Source organism: Eptesicus fuscus, chromosome 11 (genome assembly GCF_027574615.1).
Source record: "Eptesicus fuscus isolate TK198812 chromosome 11, DD_ASM_mEF_20220401, whole genome shotgun sequence".
Taxonomy (NCBI): domain Eukaryota; kingdom Metazoa; phylum Chordata; class Mammalia; order Chiroptera; family Vespertilionidae; genus Eptesicus; species Eptesicus fuscus.
This window is the reverse complement of record NC_072483.1, coordinates 61,768,246-61,786,163: the sequence shown is the minus strand read 5'-3', so window position 1 is coordinate 61,786,163 and position 17,918 is coordinate 61,768,246. Positions and strand designations below refer to the sequence as shown.

The following is a 17,918-nucleotide window of genomic DNA, read 5'->3' as shown; positions in this document are numbered from 1 at the left end:
ATGTCCCCAGATCCAAAGGATATGATGGCCATTAAAAATATATATATATATTGATTTCAGAGAGAGGAAGGGAAAGAGAGGGAAATAGAAACATCAATGATGAGAGAGAATCATTGATCGGCTACCTCCTGCACACCCCACACTGGGGATCGAGTCCACAGCCTAGTCACTGGGAATTGAACAGTGACTTCCTGGTTCATAGGTCAATGCTAAACCACTGCCAGCCAGGTGATGATGGTCATTTTTAAAATCAGTGAGCAAATGCTGGGTGACTTAGATTCTCCAGACCCTTAAATCTCTTCTCTCTCCATGGTCAACTGAGCAGACCCACCACCTGGGGACCATCCTGACTCGGTTCTGATATCTTCCTCTGACAGCTGATCGACGTGTTCTTCTTCCTATTCCTCTTTGCTGTATGGATGATGGCCTTTGGCGTGGCCAGGCAAGGGATCCTCCGGCAAAATGAGCATCGCTGGAGGTGGATCTTCCGCTCGGTCATCTATGAGCCCTACCTGGCCATGTTTGGCCAGGTGCCCAGTGATGTGGATGGTGAGCCTGACTTGGCCTGGGTGGGCACAGCTGAGAGGAGGGTTCTCCATTCTGACCCTTGGGGCTCTTTTGGAAGCACACGGCCTGAGTTGGGCCAACACCAGGGAGTAAACACCACCTTCAGAAGCTTTGCTTTGCTCCTGAACTGAATTTTATGTCCACCTTAGTGCCCAACACATGGTAGAGACCATCATCTTGTGTCCCCTGGGCTGGCCCAGCACTGCCCCTCCAGGGGTCCTCATGTTACCTTTTGGTTTCCACATCCTCAGGAACCACGTATGACTTTTCCCATTGCACGTTCACTGGGAACGAGTCCAAGCCGCTGTGCGTGGAGTTGGATGAGCACAACCTACCACGATTCCCTGAGTGGATTACTATCCCGCTTGTGTGCATCTACATGCTGTCCACCAACATCCTGCTGGTCAACCTGCTGGTCGCCATGTTCGGGTGCGTGTCACTCAGGTGGTCGCTGGTGTCTCTGCCACGAGGGCCCGTGCTGGGGATAGGGGCTGGAGGAACTGGGAGCAGAGCAGAGAAGGCCACCCTTGGGGAGCTTGTGGAAGAGCCATAGGGGACAGGCTGTCTAAAGGGGGTGGGGCCTCAAAGAGACTATATTAAAAATACAGTGTGTCCCTATTAGCTGTGCTGGAAGTTTATTTCACACCAAAGACCAGCCCCTGTAACGGCCTCCAGGATATCCAGACTCTCCACATTTAGCATCCGGTTCGTCATCTCCCTGAGCGCCCGATGTTGGCATGATGGGGACAGAACACAGTTCAGCTCATCTCCAGGGTTCTTGTTCTCCATGGAACTTGGCCGCATGGATTCTAGGGCTTTAACGACTGAGCCTTTATTTAGTTGCTGCTTTAAGAATTTCAGTTTCAATACAAATAGAAAGAGTCAGGAGAGTGGCTCTCCTTTGGGGCTTATGTCTAATGAGGCTGAGGGAGAAAGTGATGGTGACTGCAAAATACTTTCATTGCGTTTGGCAATTCTTCTTCATACCTTTAGAAAATCATGGTTTTCATTTGCCCTTCCTCTTTCTTAGGAGGGTTCCAGAGTCCTATGTGGTAGTTTCAGTGGGAGTCCCTTAGTTTTTTGTTGTGGCTTTAAGGGAGGTAGTCATTTTGAGTACCTGGCACATACAGGCAGTTTAGCAACAGAAGGCAAATTTAAAATTATTTGTTAAGCTTTGAGGTGGAAGAGAAACTCTTGGTGGGGGCCGGATGGGGACACATGCCTCTGGGGACATGGCTGGGCAGTGAGGGGTTACCTGGCTTTTCTGTGGACAGGGAAGTCCTCTGCCAGCACAGCCTCCACACTGATACTTCTGAAAGGTCACTGCTCTGCTTGAACTTGTGAAAGGGTTTCAGTATTTCCCCCATAGAGTTCAGGGTAAATTTTGGGCTCCTCAGCTCCCCCTGCTCAGGCCATCTATGACCTGGCCTTCAAACACACCTTTAGGCTTAACCCCTACCATCTGTCTTGAGCAGGCACCCATGTGTCTGTCCTGAGCAGGGTGCTCTGTCATGCCTGATGCCTTTGTACATGCTGGCCTCTGTGCCTGGGTGACCTATCCTGTCGTGACCTCCTCCTGCCCCGCTCCTGCTGGCCCTTTAAGGAGCCAAGTGTCATCCTTTGCCCGAGTGGACCTGGTGCCCTCCCCACTCTGTGTAGAGACTCCCTGGGCCCCTTGCACAGTGGCAGCCTTCTCTCCTCCCAGACAGTAGCTCCGCAGGAGGAGCTCGTGCCTGGCTCAGCACCCGGCTCTTTGTGGGTTTGTTCGCTGAATGAAAAGAGCAGGTTCTTTCCCATGTTTGGTTCATTATTTGGTTATCGTTGGGATCTGAGCTGCCAGGGCTGTTGTTTACTGAGTGCATGACAGGCCAGCAAGGAAATCATCGCATAGATGTGTAATATCTGTTCTGCACCTGGTGCCGGGGCCACGAATGTCATGTGGCCATTGGTCCCATGTGAACTTAAAGAGGGCATGTGCGACCCCCCTCTCTGCCCCAATCTGCCGGCCAGGAAAGGATGAGGAAGGCAGATGCCTGTGTGGCTCACAGGAAGTTAGTCAATGATGCTAGGCAGGGGGCCCCCACGTCTGCGCCTGCAGAGACTGGTGGCAGGTGATGGGTGATTCTGTGTCCATGTGTGGGTGGGAAAGGGAGCACCAGTTCCCAAACTTGAAGCAAGAGAGGGAGGAAGTGGGCTGCTTAGGGTCCTGTTTTAGTGATAACATCCTGTCAACTGTCACCTCCAACACCAGACAGTCCCTGTAAAACCCACCACTAATACCATCTCCACAGACACGAAACAAGTAGATGGCGGCTCCCAATGCCGAGGCCTCTGCGCTCCACGATTCAGCGAGTCTCAGTGAGGCACAGAGCAGATGATGACTCGGCTGTCCCAAGTCTATGTGTTGTGACCTGCTCACAAAAGCCACTCTCGAGGCCCCTGGCACATCTGTGACCCGTTAGCTGCATTACAATCATGAAGTGGTAGCATTTGGAGCTCAGCCTGTCATTTTCAGGTTGAGGACATGCTCAGCGTCTGTGGCCTGGGCCACACGGCTGTCTGGCTTGCCTGTGTCCATTCGATGCTCGACCGCAGGTCCCCTGCCCATGAGCCCAGGCTGTTGGGCTGTATCCCACTGTGGCCCCATTCACTGTTCACTGCTTATGTGTGACAACTCGGGGACGTGCCTTCCTTTAGGGGCCTCCCAGACCAGTCCCGGGTTAAACCAGCACCTTTCCTTTGCTAATACCTGTCTAGGAACTTGAGAGGCACCGGAGCGGTCCCCTTGCCATCCTTGGGCTAAAACAGTGATGGCGAACCTATGACACGCATGTCAGCACTGACACGCGTAGCCATTTCTGATGACACGCGGCCACTGAGGCAGCCGCATGCCGAGGATGAAACATTTGCTGCTCCTGAGGATGAAACATTAGCGAAATAATGTTTTTTTCCTCAAAGTGACACACTACCCGAGTTATGCTCAGTTTTTTGGTGAAGTTTGACACACCAAGCTCAAAAGGTTGTCCATCACTGGGCCTCTGTGCCCGGGTGACCTATCCTGTCATGACTTCCTCCTGCCCCGCTCCTGCTGGCCCTTTAAGGAGCCAAGTGTCATCCTTTGCCCGAGTGGACCCGGTGCCCTCCCCACTCTGGTCAGAACGCATGGTCTAACAGCTGTGATAGGTGTTCTGGGCTTACTCTGCCTGATGATGCCCTGCGCTGTGACCCCTGTCTGACGCCACATCAAATATTTATGTACAGACTTAATCACACATGATGGCCACCTTAGGAACTATAGCGTAAAGGCACGGTTGGGAATTTAACGCAGTGTCAGAGTGCTCTGTAGATGGTGTTCCACGGGGAGAGGAAATGGGGCAAACATCTGTGATAATTCTACATTAAAATGATTGATCACAGGCCCTGTGTGGCTGATCAGAGACACAAAGTGATGTTAAGGTCAGTAAATGACTCAGCCCAGAGACATGGCGCTTACGGGCGCCGTGTTCTGGAGATAAATCCACCCCAGGCATTTCTTCTGAGAAGGACTTGGCAAACAAGCTACGATCTAGGGTAATATCTCAGGATAAAAAATATTTTTAATCTTAGGAATAATACATGTTCATTATGAAGATGCAGAAAACTAGAAAGAAAAGAAAATAATCACCCAATATAGCAATCTAAGGGAGGGTGTTGAAATGGGGTGAAAAAAGAAGATCAGATCATTACCATAGGAGCAGTGGCTAATATTTATTGACCCATTCTCATGTTAGGCACACCCAGGTGCTCACATGTGTGACCACATTGAATTATTAACCATTTTTGTGTAGATGTGGCTCTGTTATCATTTATGAATGAGGACCTAGAGACAGAGATTTGTTCTGCTGGTAAAGGAGGAGATGAGCTTGGAAACATAGTAATATAATATAATCCTATCTAATAAAAGACTAATATGCAAATTGACTGTCACGCCAAGACGCAAGATGGCCACCCCCATGTGGTCAAAGATGGCTGCCCTCATGTGGACACAGATGGCTGCCACAAGATGGCCAGCAGGGAAGGGCAGTTGTGGGCAGTTAGGGGTGACCAGGCCAGCAGAGGAGGGCAGTTGGGGGTGATCAGGCCAGCAGAGGAGGGCAGTTGGGGGAGACCAGGCCTGCAGGGGAGGGCAGTTGTGGGCGATCAGGACAGCAGGGAGGGCAGTTAGGGGTGACCAGGTCAGCAGAGGAGGGCAATTGGGAGAGACCAGGCCGGCAGGGGAGGGCAGTTGCGGGGGGGGGGGGGCAGGCCTGCAGGGGAGGGCAGTTGTGGGCAATCAGGCCAGCAGGGAGGGCAGTTAGGGGTGACCAGACTGGCAGGGGAGGGCAGTTGGGGGCAACCAGGCCTGTAGGGGAGGGCAGTTAGGGGTAATCAGGCCATCCAGGGAGCAGTTAGGCATCAATCAGGTTGGCAGAGGAGTGGTTAGGAGGTGATCAGGCTAGCAGGCAGAAGCGGTTAGGGGCAATCAGGCAGAGGCAGTAGTTGGGAGCCAGCAGTCCTGGATTGATCCCGGTGGGATCGGGCCTAAAAGGGTGATCAGACATCCCTCAAGGGGTCCTAGATTGGAGAGGGTGCAGGCTGGGCTGAGGGGAGACCCCCCCCCCCCCAATGCACAAATTTCGTGCACCAGGCCCCTAGTATAAATATAGTATAAATGTAGCATGAAAAGGCACTGTGGTGCACAGGGGACAGAGTGATTGACTTCGACTGATGTTGGGGTGGGGCTAGGAGCAGCAGTAGCAGCAGAGGTGACATTTGCCCAGAGGACCCCAGACCTGGAGCCCAGAGCCTGGTGGGGAGGGAGAAATGGGGAGACTAAGGTTGTCTGCGGAGAATGGACAACCTCAATGGTGGGCAGGGAGGCAGGGACTAGGTTATAGAGTGTCTTTTATGCCAGGTTACAGGGTTGGGACATTTTCCTGTAGATGAAGGGAGATTTGATGGGTCTTGACACAGGCCCATGGCAATGTTTAGCTGTGTTATCTGGTAGCAATCTATCAAATTGAGTTAACACTTCAAAAGTCAGTGCAACAAAATCTCTGGTTGTCTCTTACTGCTGATTAGAACCTGATTTTTTTGGATGCTGTGGAACAAGATGGAACCTGAGATGTGGGGAGCATTGTAACATGCCCCTGGGGTATTGTGAGGGTGCAAGAAGCTAGTGTCACCAGGGTCATGGGCAGTGCTGGCTGGAGACTGCTGGCATGTGGGTGAGGAATCACAAACAGAAAACGTCTGGAATCTGAGAAAAGCCTCAGGAGGGTTTACGTGATGGAAGTCCATCAGGCAAGTTTCTTATATTTCAATTTCTTCTAAAATTTGGCCATTGTTTTAACATCTACTTTTTTCTTTGTAATTTTTTTGCACACGTTTCATTCTGGTCTGTTGATCAAGCTTTCTATTTTGGTTTTTACTACCAAATGGCTTTAATTACTGCTTTAAAAATCGTTTTAGCATCTGTTGTACAAGTCCCCTCATTATTCTTATTCAAACTTTCCTGGCTTTTCTTGTATCATATGGAGGCGCCTAAGTCTTGTCTTCTGAAATCCTTTTTTCCTTCAAAAAAAAAAAAAAAATCTTGTGAATTTTATTGTCATGATGTTAACTTTGTAGAATCATTTAGGAGGAGGAAGCTGGCATTTTTAAAAAATGGTGTGTCTCCATTTATTCAATTATGTGCAGTTTCTCAGTGAAGTTTTATTCACATGGATCTGGCAGATTTTTGTTACTTTTTTTCTAGCCATTTGTTGTAAGCAAGATATGTTTTTCTAATACACATATATTTTAATTACCACTTTTTGAAGACTATTTAAATTTGTGCTTATTTATTTCGGAACAAGTCTCCTTACTGAATCTTTTTTATTCTCTTTTCTCTTTACCCTGCCATGAAAGTTTCCTCCTCTTTCTTATTTATTAAGCTTTTTTTCCTAATCAGAAGTGGGTGTTGAATGTTGCCAGGAGACTCTGGCAACGATTGAAATAATATTTTTTCCTTTTGATCTGTGACGGGTTATGAAAATGATGAATCATATGCATGTTCTCAGTATTTAGTCACCCTCTGTTCCTTGGTCACTTAGCGTGCTGCTGGGTTTCATTTATGCACAGGCTATCCGAATCCCAAACATTTGTTATCTCTTGGTAACATTTTCAGTGTCAACGCACTTCTGAAAGCTTGTCTGTCTGTGGGCCCCTGCGTCCTCCTCGTCTCCTGCTGGAGGAGGGTGCTCATGTGGTCGTAGGAGATGGAGCGTGGTTATTACCAAAAACCTCCCGCCAGCCCAGCCTGGGAGCTGAAGCCACGATGTCACTGGAGATGTAGAGTCAGAGGGAGTGTTGTAGGATTTCTCCCAGGGAAGGTACTTAGACGGGCACTGGTTGGCAGGGAGACTGGGTTGGGGTGGGTGACAGCCTGGATGGGAGAGAGGACCCAAGCTGTTCCGAACGAGGGCCTTGCTGTCTTGCTGTGGGGAAGTGTGTGTGTGTGTGTGTGTGTGTGTGTGTGTGTGTGTGTGTGAGTGAGTGGGGTGGGGGGGCGTTATTATATAGTGAGATTACATTGTAAGTACAAGTTTGAGCCTAATTGTTATATAGGTGTTTTCCTAAAGTATAAAAATTAGTCATAAGCATAATTTTTAATGGTGCCTAATGTAATCATATTGATTAACCGTAGTGTGTGAGGCATATTTTTAGTGTCAAACATTTCGGTTGTTTCATTCTGTTGGGGCGGGAGTGGGGACAGCCATTACTATGGTGCTGTGGCAAACAGCCATGTGTGTGTATCCACTCACATACTGTCTGTCCTCAGTACCTCCTTAGTCTTGGGTGGAATTTCCCTAAGTAAAGTGACTGGGTCGGAGGGGTGAACATTTTTAAGGCCCTTCATGAATGTGAGGGCACATTATTTCTGAAAGAGTCGACACCTTGGGTCTCTTTGCATCTAACATAATAATAGACTAGTGAAAGAAAAAAGAGACTCCTTGAAAGGTCTTGAATATAAATAATTTCAGAGTTTATTCAACTTTTGTGTGTGTGTGATTGAAAAGAAAAAAACAAAACAAAACCAGAAACAAAAGCCAGACACCATTCTGACCCATCTTGAATTGGAGAGTGCCTGGCGCTGAGCTGTTCTGACCCCGATGCCAGCGTGGACTTTCGGTCCTGTCCGAACTTGAACGATCAGGGTCATGGACTACAGTCAACAATGCCGTGTTCGGCGGTGAATGCCAGTGTTTGGAAGCTGAGCTTGACCTTGTCTCCCCCACCAGCTACACCGTGGGCACCGTCCAGGAGAACAACGACCAGGTCTGGAAGTTCCAGCGGTATTTCCTGGTGCAGGAGTACTGCAACCGCCTCAACATCCCCTTCCCCTTCGTCGTCTTCGCCTACTTCTACATGGTGGTGAAGAAGTGCTTCAAGTGCTGCTGTAAGGAGAAGCCCATGGAGCCTTTGTCCTGCTGTGAGTGCCGCACATGTGTGCTGGGAGGAAAGGCAGAGATTAATTTCAGGGGGGGGCGGGGGTGCCTGGTCCCTAGCTCAGCTCTAAGGGCTTATTCAGCAGCCTCCCCACTCACGTCTGTCTGTCCGTAAAGCTTGGGCATCGGGCCAGCCTAGTAATTAATTAATTGAGACCCTGTTGTCCATCTGCCAGGGCAGTCCTATTTGGGGGAATAACTTTGGGATGGACAAAATAGTCATGTAAATAGTATGTTGAACAAGCATGATTTACGGGATGTTGCTGCCCTTGGCTGCTGTGAAATTTATTCTCTGGGAAGCATTAGCCTTGACCCCGGCAGGGCTCATGACTTCTCTGGTTGCTCTTAAGGAATTAGAAAACTCCCAATGACTTCACTTGGTAAAACAGTTTCAACTTAGAAATTGGAACGTACAGTCCACTATAGTAACCAGCCCATTAAGCACCATTCAGAGGAGACACTCCCCCTGTATGCTCACCTCCTCTCAGCTGGTGGAGTTGTCTGGAAGGGGCCCAGTGGCTTGGCCCTGCCTTTCTGGCTTCCCCTCTCCCCTCACCAGCTGCCATTGCTGACCCTCAGCATGGGGGATGGGGGGTGGGAGGTGGGGGAAGGAGCAGGAGGTCCTGTCTAGAAACAGTGGTCTTGGTCACGGCTGGTTCCATGTTCTCTGGCCTGGCACAGTTTGAAACTGACCCTTTACTCTGGGGGCACTTGGTGGGTCCCTCGGCAGTGGCCTGGCTGCCCTCTCACTTCAGTTCCGGATGTGGCAGTGCTTTCCTAGGGCCTGCCCCCTGGGCCTCTGGTGTCCTGGGTCCACTGGGCACGCTCTCCCTGAGGGGCCCACTTCCTTCTGGAAGGCAGGAGTCATTGTGTCTGTAGGTGAGTCTATTCTCTCTCTCCTGTGCTCACCCGTATCCTCAGCCCTGACAAACTCTGGGTGGCAGGCAGGTCTCTACCAGGCGCCTCTCCTTCCCCTGCTCTGGGAGCCAGGACCTCTCATTGTCGGATTCCTGGTCACACCTGCCACCGTGCAGGCAGCAGGCACCCAGCTCTCTGCCGCATCAAGCTAGTCTCCATATCGAGCAGCATTTCCTTTGCCACTCTCCTCCAATGGCTGCATTCCAGGAGTAATTTGAATATCTGCTGTGTTTCCCCTTCCTTGAAGAGAACCTTTCCCGAGCATTCCCCTCTGAGCAGGATCTGTGACAGGTGTGGATGTTAGTGAGATGTACAAGCTTGGTTCCAGAAGTGACCTTTTTGCTATTTGGGAAAGAAATGGGTGCCTCAATATTCATGAATGATTCAGTTATTCTAGACAGCCACCAAGGACCAAGGAAAAAGTTCTCATGCAATGTCTAAACAGGTGCTCAGTAAGATAGAAGCTATCCTTGCCCTCAAGTGGGACTCAGGATCATAGGGAGCAGAACAAAAATGAAAAGCCTTCATTGGGAAGTGTGGGGAGCGCTAATTTTCCAGAACGTGCAGGGCTCCAAGAGAGTTACACTATGGACACTTCAACCCCAGACTGGGGTGAGTCAGGGAAGACTTCTTGGAAGAAGGTGATATTTGAGTTGAGACCCAGAGGATGAGCTGGAATTAGCCAGGCAAAGAGGCAGAGGCTGGGAGGGAGCCCCGGTGCGAGGCGTGGTCAGGAAGAGGAGGAAGTTAGGTCAGATGAGACAAGAGAGGGGTCCCTAGAGCCGAGGGCTGCAGAAGAACTAATGCAAGACCCCGGGCCAAGTTCAACAGCCAGGTTCTACCTAGCTCCACACAGTCCCCAGCCCACCATGTCACAGTGTCATCCTAAGTCCCAGGGAAAACGTAGACAGAAGATATATGGTACTGCAAGAAGTGGTGACATAAATCGCAAAGCACACCTCACAATACCTCTCTGCCGACTGCATTTGTTTCCCTCAAGGTGGAAGTGAACAAAGAATCCCAGATCACCAGGTGAAGTGATGCCCCTCAGATGCTGATGCTCATTCTCATGACTTGGGGAGGAGCAGTCAATTTGGAGTTTGGGGGACAGGGGAGGGTCTTGAAATGTGTCCCTTCCAACTGGAGCACTAATGGTAAAAAAAAAAAAAAAAAAAGTGTCTGTTAAAGGGGAAAAGTAGATGTTGAGGGCAGTTGAGGAAGGGAGTGATCTAAGGTAGAATCCGGCACAAATAATTAGCGGATACAGTCAGGTTGTTCTCGTCTCATATTGCTTTTGCCAGGATGAGATAGAGACTTTCTGTTGGTTCGTGCCTTGTGCCCACTGTCCCGGGTGCTGTGTGGCCTGTGGCTGCTGGGGGCATGTTTGTGTTACCCTCGGGTCTTTTCTCAGTTGTACCTGATGAAAGGACCCCTAATGCCATCAGCCATTCATGTTTCCTATCGAGGGGATCATCCCTGTCACGTCAGTGGAACCCAAATATTTAGACGATTCAGAAAGTAAAAATAGGAATTTTACCAACCTACCCATGATCATTGGAGGCAATTAAGAAAAATCTAACTTGCCAAGAACTATCAATTTTTTTTTTTTTTTTTTTTTGACGTGGAGTTCCTTAACGACATAGAAATGGAAGCAAGCATGAACGTGATCCTCACTATTGGTCATAATATACTTCTGTGCTATCCCTGAAGCTGTGGCCCCTAACGTCTGCCTTTCGGGATGTAAATGTGCCAATGACTCCCAACTCATGTCACAGGTTAAAGAATCCTCATAGCCATCTCTTTTAACAGCATTTTCAAGACATTAAATGTCACTTTTGGGCCATCATTAGCTATCACACCTTTTCTTGATGAAGAAAAGTGTTTTGACAATTTGGATAAGCTGCTGATTTTCTCCCCATCATTTTGCCTTGGGAGACAGAGTAAGTCATTTTGGACTAAAAGAGTGGAAAGTCTTCCTATGGGAGATGAAAGCTGGGCTCTGGAATTTTACTGTACTCAAGACCAGGCCCGAGGTCAGAGGCACTTGGTGACTTGACTCAGAGCTCTCTCTGGCTGCCTGATGCCAAGTCATGGATGAGTGTCTACAGGCCCCTGGGGAAGGCTGTGGGGATAGCCTATGTCTTCAGATTGGGAGGCAAATGAATTGCCAACCAGAGACTCTGGCCACAAGTTCTATATATGTTTCCTGAATGGTTCCAGAGAAAAAACAAGCAGCGGTTGAAAGGTGCAGGGAGGAAGATCTGGACTCCGTGTGGATCAAATACATCGTCTAACAATTAGTGCTATCTGGAAAAAAACTGAATAGCTGCGTGAGCTAGTGAATGCCTCGTCACTAGTGGGATTCTGCTTGTGGAGGGGTGGATGAGGGGCTACAAGGGGTGAAGGTCCGCTCTCCTAAGATGCACTGTGCATCACTCCAAGTTCAGTAGAACCGGGAAGCTGAGAAGCCAGCAAATGGATAGGAGCTTCAGCTTGAGGAAGCAAACAGGTCAGAAATGACCCGGTTAGCCTGCACCTGTCTCCCCCTGTGGGCCCTGGGAGAGTGATGATCTTACAAGTGTGAGCCGAAGACACTCTTGCTCTCCAAACAGTTCTTACTCTCAGGAAGGAATAAAGAAGAGGGGATGGGAGACCCCCAAAGGATGGGATCGTTTCTGCACATGGTGCAGTGATGACTGGAGGGAGGGAGCCCAGCCCTGTACTCACCGCCGGCTCATTCGTTCCTCCTTAGAAACCTCTAATTCCAGAAACTGCAGTGCTCTATGGGTGCCACAGCCTCTCATGGTAATTTGTTTCCTAAACTTACTTTGCATTTGCCTCCAATGTTGGGAAAGTCGTGGAATTTAAGCTTGAAATTGCTCTTCTTTGGAGAAAAATGCAAGGTTTTTCAAGTAACTTTCAGAAAAGGTGGGAATCCAAATTTGCATTTTTGGTGACATATTTAATTTAAAAAAAGTATGCTACCCAGTAATCGTATTTTTATACAAGTTATTGTTTTTCATGATTAAAAAGTAATCCATATTCGTTAATAGGACATTAGAAAAATATAGAAAAGCACAAATAAGAAAGAGCAAGGGCACATGTAACCCACCACCCAGAGTTAAATATCGTTAACATACAGATATTTATTCTATTATTCTGCCTGGGAGTATGATAATTTGATCTGTGCATATACATTCATAATTTAATTTGTTCATTTATCTAATAATACATCATGACTATTTTTCAAATTCATAAATACAAATCTGCATGACAATTTTAACTGGAATATTCCAATATCAGTGTACCATAATTAATTTTACCAGTCTCTTGTTAAACATGTAGATTTTTCGTCTTCTTTATTATCATATACTATTATGATAAACTGCTCTATGCATTCATTTTTTAGCACATTAGTGTTTTTTTTTTCCCTTGGAATTATTTCTATAAGAGAAGTTTCTAGACATTTAAGTTTTCGGATATTGCCTGGGCCCCCACTCATCCCCACCCGCTGAGGCCGTAACCATGTTCAGATTTCCCAGCCCATGGGAAGCCTGTTTATCTCCCTCTTTGCCAGAACAGTCATTATTGAAGACCCAGCTACTTCTCTGGATTGGTTGGTGAAAATGTTATGTCATAATTCCCACCAGCATTTCCTGATAAAGTTGGGCCGTTTTTTCTTGGTCATTTGTCATTCCTGCTCTGGCCACCTGCATCCAGGAGTGCCTTGTCCTTTCTGTGCTGATTTATAAAGCCCTCCTCTTGGGCTCCTCCATACATTTTAGTTAGAGGAAAAGACATTGGAAATGATGCTGTTAGGAAAAATACAACGAAAAGAGATTAAGTTAGGAGTTATTTTCTAAAGTGAATAACCACCATTTAAAAATAAATCTTGGGGGGAAAAAAGATGAGAAAAGTAAAGAAAAGAAATAAATGTGTATTTGCTGTGTAGGGTTTGCTTCAAACCCACCACCTGCATTTTGGCTGTCTTGACTCCCAATGAATTATTTTTAAATTCAGGAAGATTATACAATTCTCCCTAAGCTCTCACATGTCGAGGAACAGATTTACAGGTAAAAACTAAGTGCATTTGTTCCAAGCGGACACCTGTGTGAACATGCGAGGGTGGCAGTCCATGGCAGTGGAACCTGAAACACAGGTGACATGCTTCTTCATTCTCTTGTTTGACTGCTGTCTGGAAGGTGAGGCACTGCAGGAAGCTGAACTAAGACTGAGGGAACATGCCCCAGGCCCATGGAGCAGCACACCCGGGCTGCCCTCAGAGGAAAAGATAAGACCTGAGAAAGATAAGACCTGGGCGCAGACCTCACAGCTCAATGGGCTGGCACTGTCAGACCTTATTTGTCTCTCCTTCAAAATTCCTATCCCTGTCTTAGGTTGAGGGCAGACAACTCATCAGTAATTATCTATATATATAAAAGCTTAAGTGACTGTTCAACCGTTTGACCAGTAGCTATGATGCGCACTGACCACCAGTGGGAGGAGTGGGGGGCGCGTAAACACTCAATGCACAGGCATGGAAACATGAACAAACTGATGAATCTCAGAGGGAAGGAGGAGGGGGAAGGGCGGGAAGAGATTAACCAAAGATCTTATATGCAAAATGGCCTGAGGGGTCCCGGATTGCGAGAGTGTGTAGGCCAGACTGAGGGACCCCACCGGTGCACGAATTCATGCACCAGGCCTCTAGTTTAACAGGATGATCCAGGTAGCATTTTTATGTCATCAAAATGGAAGAGGAGCACAATGAAATGAGAACCAAATTCACTAGTGAAATGATTATGCTAAGTCACAAACCACCGAGACAGGCTTTGGGTCGCTCTCTATTTAGAATGGAGATTGCATTCCTATTTCATGCCAGCAGAGAAATTCATCAATATTCCATCTCTCTGCGGCTGTCACTAGTAAGTAACATTAGTCAGATCAGCCTGCCCAGGACGAATTGGATTCTCCTGGCACCAGCATCGCCAAAACACCTAGCAGGTGTTGATTCAGGAGCAAGGGGCAAATGAAACAATTTGAATGTTTTTCTTTGTCTCATTATTCAAGGTTTCAAAAATGAAGACAACGAGACTCTGGCATGGGAGGGCGTCATGAAAGAAAATTACCTTGTCAAGACCAACACGAAAGCCAACGATGCCTCAGAGGAGTATGTCCATCCTTGGTTTCTGCTCTGCAAGGTGCCCTGTGTACCCAGCTGGCAGAACGTAGGCAGCTGATCTGAGCGGCTCTATAGAGAGAAGTTACAGCCGAGAGCAATTGCACCCAAAGATATTACCCAGGCAGTTGCGGATGACAAACAGTAAACGTGGGGTCAGCTTTGCAGGGAGGGGCAAACCACCAGCCTGCCGTTCTGATTGCCCTTCTAGGCCCTGGGGAAGGAGTATTTGGAGTCTGCAGAGCAGGGCCCTAGAACCTGGTGACAAGAGTGTAGGCCCCTCTGCCATGGCTGCAGAGGTGGGTTCCGGGAAGACCCTCAGGTAACGGGCAATGGGCATCACCAGGCAGGTGCCACACAGGTAGTTCTGGGATGGAGTAGAGACATTAGAAGATGGAAAAACCATTTGGGTGATGTGTTGAGAATCCTGGACATCCTTTATGGATCACATGCAGCAGTTATAAACGTCCCATAGAACTAGCTAAGCCATTAAGTCCATAGATGGTCCACAGGTCACGTGCTATGCAGGGCTGCCAGGAGCGTACCTTTCTTATCATGTGAGCTACATGGGTTATGGTCACATGTCACAAATACTGAGCACTCCAAACACACCTCAAAATTCACTCTAACAAAAACGAGTAAATCTAAGCAGCACATCAATCCCATGTGTGAGCCTTAGCACAACCATTGGGGAGCATGGGACATGTGCTCTTTCTCTCTGAGTGACAAAGCCGACGCCCCAAGCTTTCTCCATTTCCAGAGTCTGAGAGCCTGGCTTCAGAAGGGAGGGATGGATCTTATGGGTCACCTTCCACCACTCCATCCCCACGGGTAGCGTCTATTTGCTGCACTTCCAGCTGGGGTGAGAGTGGAATTCTGCTTCGTTTGGGTATTAGGGAGAACGTTAAAAAAAGGTAACTACAGCTGACGTTGATTTAGTTGGAAATGAAAATGATCTGTATTTTTCTCTTTAAAAGACTGGAAAATGGAGCCTAATAGCCCTTTCTCAATCTTTCTCTCTCTCTCTCCTCCCCTTGAAGAATGAGGCATCGGTTTAGACAGCTGGATGCAAAGGTATCGTTTTGTTTATAGTTTGAGAAATATTATTTTCATCTCTGTTATCTTTGAGCTTTCAGCGAGAGGCCCGTGGTTATGGTCCAAAATTAGAGAAGTTTATTTTTTAAAAAGCAGATGTGACTCTGTTCATACTCAGCTTCCCTGCGTAACGTTCCCTGGGTGCTGGAGTGGACTTGCTTCTCAGATGCACGAATACACATGTGAGCATTAGGCACGGGGAGAGCAGGCCTGGACCTGGCATGATAGCCCTTCCACCAGGGTATTGGTCAAAGCAGCCCAGGCCAGCCTGGCTTCAGGTCAGGGAGGAGCAGACGGCTGCTTGCTGAGGGGCAGTATGTGTGTGCAGGGAGAAAGGACCTTTGGAGATACACTATTACATATCGTTCTCATGTTGTATTGTTGCTAATTTTTAATTGAGGGGCCAGGAAGACTCCTAAGTTATTAGAGTTGAGTACTGTACACAAATGATCATGCTAGGATGTATATCATGTTTATACCAGCGGAGATCAGAAAATATTTATTAAGAGAATGTATGAAAGGAACAATAGGGGATCGTATTCTAAGACTATTTCCATTAGACAGGTGCAATATGTACTATATAGAAAATCTTATATGATATATTCACCTTTCTATTATTAAGTATTTATATTTAAATATATTGTCTGCTGCTTCTGTGCCTAGACCACATAGCACATCAAATTTACTGAGCACCTGCCATGTGCTGGCATGGGGCTCAGGGCCATCAAAGCAGACCTGGCCCCTGGCTCTGTGCCTGGACCCTTGTTCAGTGGGAGCATTTGCAGGCTGACTTGTGCAGCGTGGGATTGTGGGAACAATTTCCTATGCGGTATTCTCATGCATTCCAGATTGCCTGGTTTGGGGAATACAGGAGCTAGGGACTTGTCTAGGTGTTGTGTTTGTAGAGAAAACAGGCTGTTTTTGTTGTTGTGTTGTGCTGTTTTACTTGTGGGTTCACTTGGGTGGCTTTGGAAGGAGCTGACTGAAAGCAGGGGTTGGGCTGAAGCTTCAAAAGCCCCTCCTCAGTGCTGACCCTGTTCTGAGGCATAGAATGGCCAGGACAAGGCAACCATGGGCAGGGCAGAGCCTCGGGCCTCCTGGACACCCGCTGGGTCTGGGCAGAGGTCATCCCGGGCACTGGACAAGCTGACCTGACTCCCAGAGACTAGGGAGATCTACCCATCAGTGAGGGTCTGGACAGGGGCACTGTCAGAGAGGACAATGGACCTGAACAGTGGAAGTTGTGGGAGGTGGGGGCTCAGGGAGTCGTATATCATGAAATCATATTGAAGGCTGTTTACCCACATGTGCCAGCCAGGAGTCTCCGGGGACCTCAGAGAAGTGCTTGTAGATTCTGTCTCCTTAGCATTCCCCTGGCTATGGAGCTCACCCCCTTTGCTGGTTCTGCAAGAAGCCCACCTAGGCCATGCATTCTGTAGGTTTGGGAAGAAATAGACAGGTCCCAGGGAGACTCAAACTTCACAGCACACAGCATGGGCCGTCGTCACCCATGGGGTTTAATACTGCTCCCCTCTTCTTGTCTTGCTTCCCTGCCCCCCTCTCTTGTTTATTCCCTCCTCTATCTTCTACGCCTCCTCTTCTGAGTCTCCATTTCATGCAGATAAAATTTAGGGATCATCACTTGTTTCTTTATTAAGCTCTTGGAACCTTACACCCTACTTTAAACATCTTATTAAAGCCATTCTACCATCAATAAACACAGAGTTCTCCTCAAAGCCCCTCTGGTGGATAAAGAATCTCTCTACCTCATTGCTATACCAGAAAACAAGGGCACAGATACCTGTAAGTCTGTAAGTAGGGATCTTACTCCATCTTCCTTATTTCAGGGAGCCACTAACCCTTATGGTTTCTTTTTGTTCTTTAAAATAGAAAGTTAAATGAAGAGATTATTACTGAACATAAGCCCAAGTTAAACACAGATCTTCCCTGAGTGAGTGATATAGCAAAGTAGAAGCCAACTGTACACAAATTATGTCTGTAACTTTTACCAAGTGCACAATGATGGCATATAATTTCAAGTGAGATTCGTACATCTTGTGAAATAAACTTATGAAATATGCATGTATCAAACATAATTTTATTATGCCTTTTACAGAAATTGTTTTACCACTTATCCTGTTTTTTTGTTTGTTTGTTTTTTGTGAGGAGGGACAGTTTGCAAAAACTTTATTTATTCATATTACATATTATTTTTATTAGTATTATTCACATATCAAAGCACAACTTTATTGGTATCTTATAACTGTATTCGTATTTGTTGCATATAACATTATTTCTAAATATTATTTCTAAGTGTTGTTAAAATCTATTATTTCTATGTAGGAATCACTAGTGATTTGCATTTGAGTTAAACTAATGCTAACTGATGCAAATGGTCATCTACTAGTGGTGTGAGTTAGAAAGTAAGCAGTGGACAGGGTCTGAAATATCACGTCCCTCACTGTCCCGTTCCAGGCATGTGCCACACGCACTCATACACACATCTGTTTCACGGAAAAGCTGTAGAGTGGTAATTTAAAATTCAAAGTTGGAAAATTGATCTTAACACCAGTTCTTTTTCTCCCCCCCCCCCCCCCAAGCTTAATGACCTCAAGGGTCTTCTGAAAGAGATTGCTAATAAAATCAAATAA

General features: G+C 47.3%; 1 protein-coding gene across 1 annotated transcript in view; it reads left to right on the top strand.

Moving 5' to 3' along the window:
• Window positions 1-17,918, top strand: part of TRPM8 (transient receptor potential cation channel subfamily M member 8) — a 53,245-nt gene extending 35,327 nt beyond the window's left edge. The window contains exons 19-24 of the mRNA XM_054723118.1: window positions 378-549; window positions 819-996; window positions 7,869-8,059; window positions 14,064-14,163; window positions 15,213-15,246; window positions 17,868-17,918. Coding sequence (XP_054579093.1) covers window positions 378-549; window positions 819-996; window positions 7,869-8,059; window positions 14,064-14,163; window positions 15,213-15,246; window positions 17,868-17,918 — 726 coding nt within the window. The remainder of the gene's footprint in view (window positions 1-377; window positions 550-818; window positions 997-7,868; window positions 8,060-14,063; window positions 14,164-15,212; window positions 15,247-17,867) is intronic.